This window comes from Sinocyclocheilus grahami, unplaced genomic scaffold, assembly GCF_001515645.1.
Source record: "Sinocyclocheilus grahami isolate Dianchi unplaced genomic scaffold, SAMN03320097.WGS_v1.1 scaffold672.1, whole genome shotgun sequence".
Taxonomy (NCBI): domain Eukaryota; kingdom Metazoa; phylum Chordata; class Actinopteri; order Cypriniformes; family Cyprinidae; genus Sinocyclocheilus; species Sinocyclocheilus grahami.
The window spans coordinates 405,787-407,273 of record NW_015505851.1 but is presented as its reverse complement, the minus strand read 5'-3'; the positions used below and the strand labels follow the sequence as shown (position 1 = coordinate 407,273).

Here is a 1,487-nt window from a genome sequence, read left to right as displayed (position 1 = left end):
GATGATCAGATCAGATCTCTGTGTGGAGCACTGGCTGTTGTCAGAAAAAATCTCACTGGATTATTACAATTAATGGCAAAATGAATGCCATGATATTTCCTACTGACACACTACAGCAAAAGACAGAAATAACTGACTTAAAACCTTTTTTTAGCTGCTGAAAATACTAGTGTTCTAATCATTTTGGCCAACACTGTATTTACAGCGGGTAAAATAAGTATTGAACACGTCACCATTTTTCTCAGTAAATATATTTCTAAAGGTGCTGTTGACATGAAATTTTCACCAGATGTCGATAACACCCCAAGTAATCCATACATACAAAGAAAACAGTCTTCACAGCTTAAAGGTTCTGTGGGCCTCTTCTATGAACTCTGATACTTTTTCCCTGTGTCATTCCATTTTATTACACATAACTTAATTTCTGAACTTTTTTGTTTTGATTTCTACTTGGGTTGTTATCGACATCTGGGGAAAATTTCAAGTCAACAGCACCTTTAGAAATATATTAACTGAGAAAAATGGTGACGTGTTCAATACTTATTTTACCCGCTGTACCTGCTAGTGTACTGTATGTATAATGTAGTTACATAAAATCTGGGATTAAGTCAACTTGTTCACTTGTGTTCAGCGAATGCGTTCAGATGCAGAAACCCAGCGGCCCGTGTTTGATGACATGGAGAGTGAGCTGGCCAAGGCCACGGCGGTCAACCAGCGCATGCTTCAGGTTCACAGCGAGCGGGACACCGAGCTGGATCACTACCGGCAGCTCCTAGGCACCCTGCAGGACCGCTGGCGCACCGTCTTTGCTCAGATCGACCTGCGTCAGCGCGAGCTCGAGCAGCTGGGCCGGCAGCTGGGCTACTACAGGGAGAGCTACGACTGGCTCATCCGCTGGATCGCAGATGCCAAACAGCGGCAGGAGAAGATCCAGGCCGTGCCTATAATCGACAGCAAGACGCTCAAAGAGCAACTGGCACAGGAGAAGGTACTGAATGACACAAGCTTTCTCCATAGAGGTTTTCACACGGCACTTAACCCTGGGTTAACAGCTAGTGACGGATAGTTTTAACAATGGGTTAAGCAATACTTCATGCTTGTTTGAAGACTTTTTTGTGATAATCTAAGTTGCCTATCCAAAGGTGAACAGTATAAATGCTATGAGTTACACCCAACACCCACTTATTAAATGCCTCACTTTACATCATTAGATATTTACCGTTAAGCTCATTTAGTTAACAATGTCCAACTGAAACTGAAAATAACAAGAACCAGTGACATCAAATGTAATAAAGTATTATTTTTATAGTACGTGTCAGAGACTGATTTACGTGTCTAAATTTACACAGATAGACAACGTTATTGAAATAAATCACATGCTCTTGCTGTATTTACATAGTGTTATTCATTTAATAAACATGATAATATAAATATATAAAATCATATTAAATATCTATTTACAGATGTGCAGTGTAGCATTTTAAAAA

General features: G+C 40.0%; 1 protein-coding gene across 1 annotated transcript in view; it reads left to right on the top strand.

Annotated features, from left to right (window-relative positions):
- LOC107559021 (plectin-like) overlaps nt 1-1,487 on the top strand; it is a 79,310-nt gene that overhangs the window by 62,996 nt on the left and 14,827 nt on the right. The window contains exon 30 of the mRNA XM_016242740.1: nt 632-988. Within this exon, the coding sequence (XP_016098226.1) occupies nt 632-988 (357 nt within the window). The remainder of the gene's footprint in view (nt 1-631; nt 989-1,487) is intronic.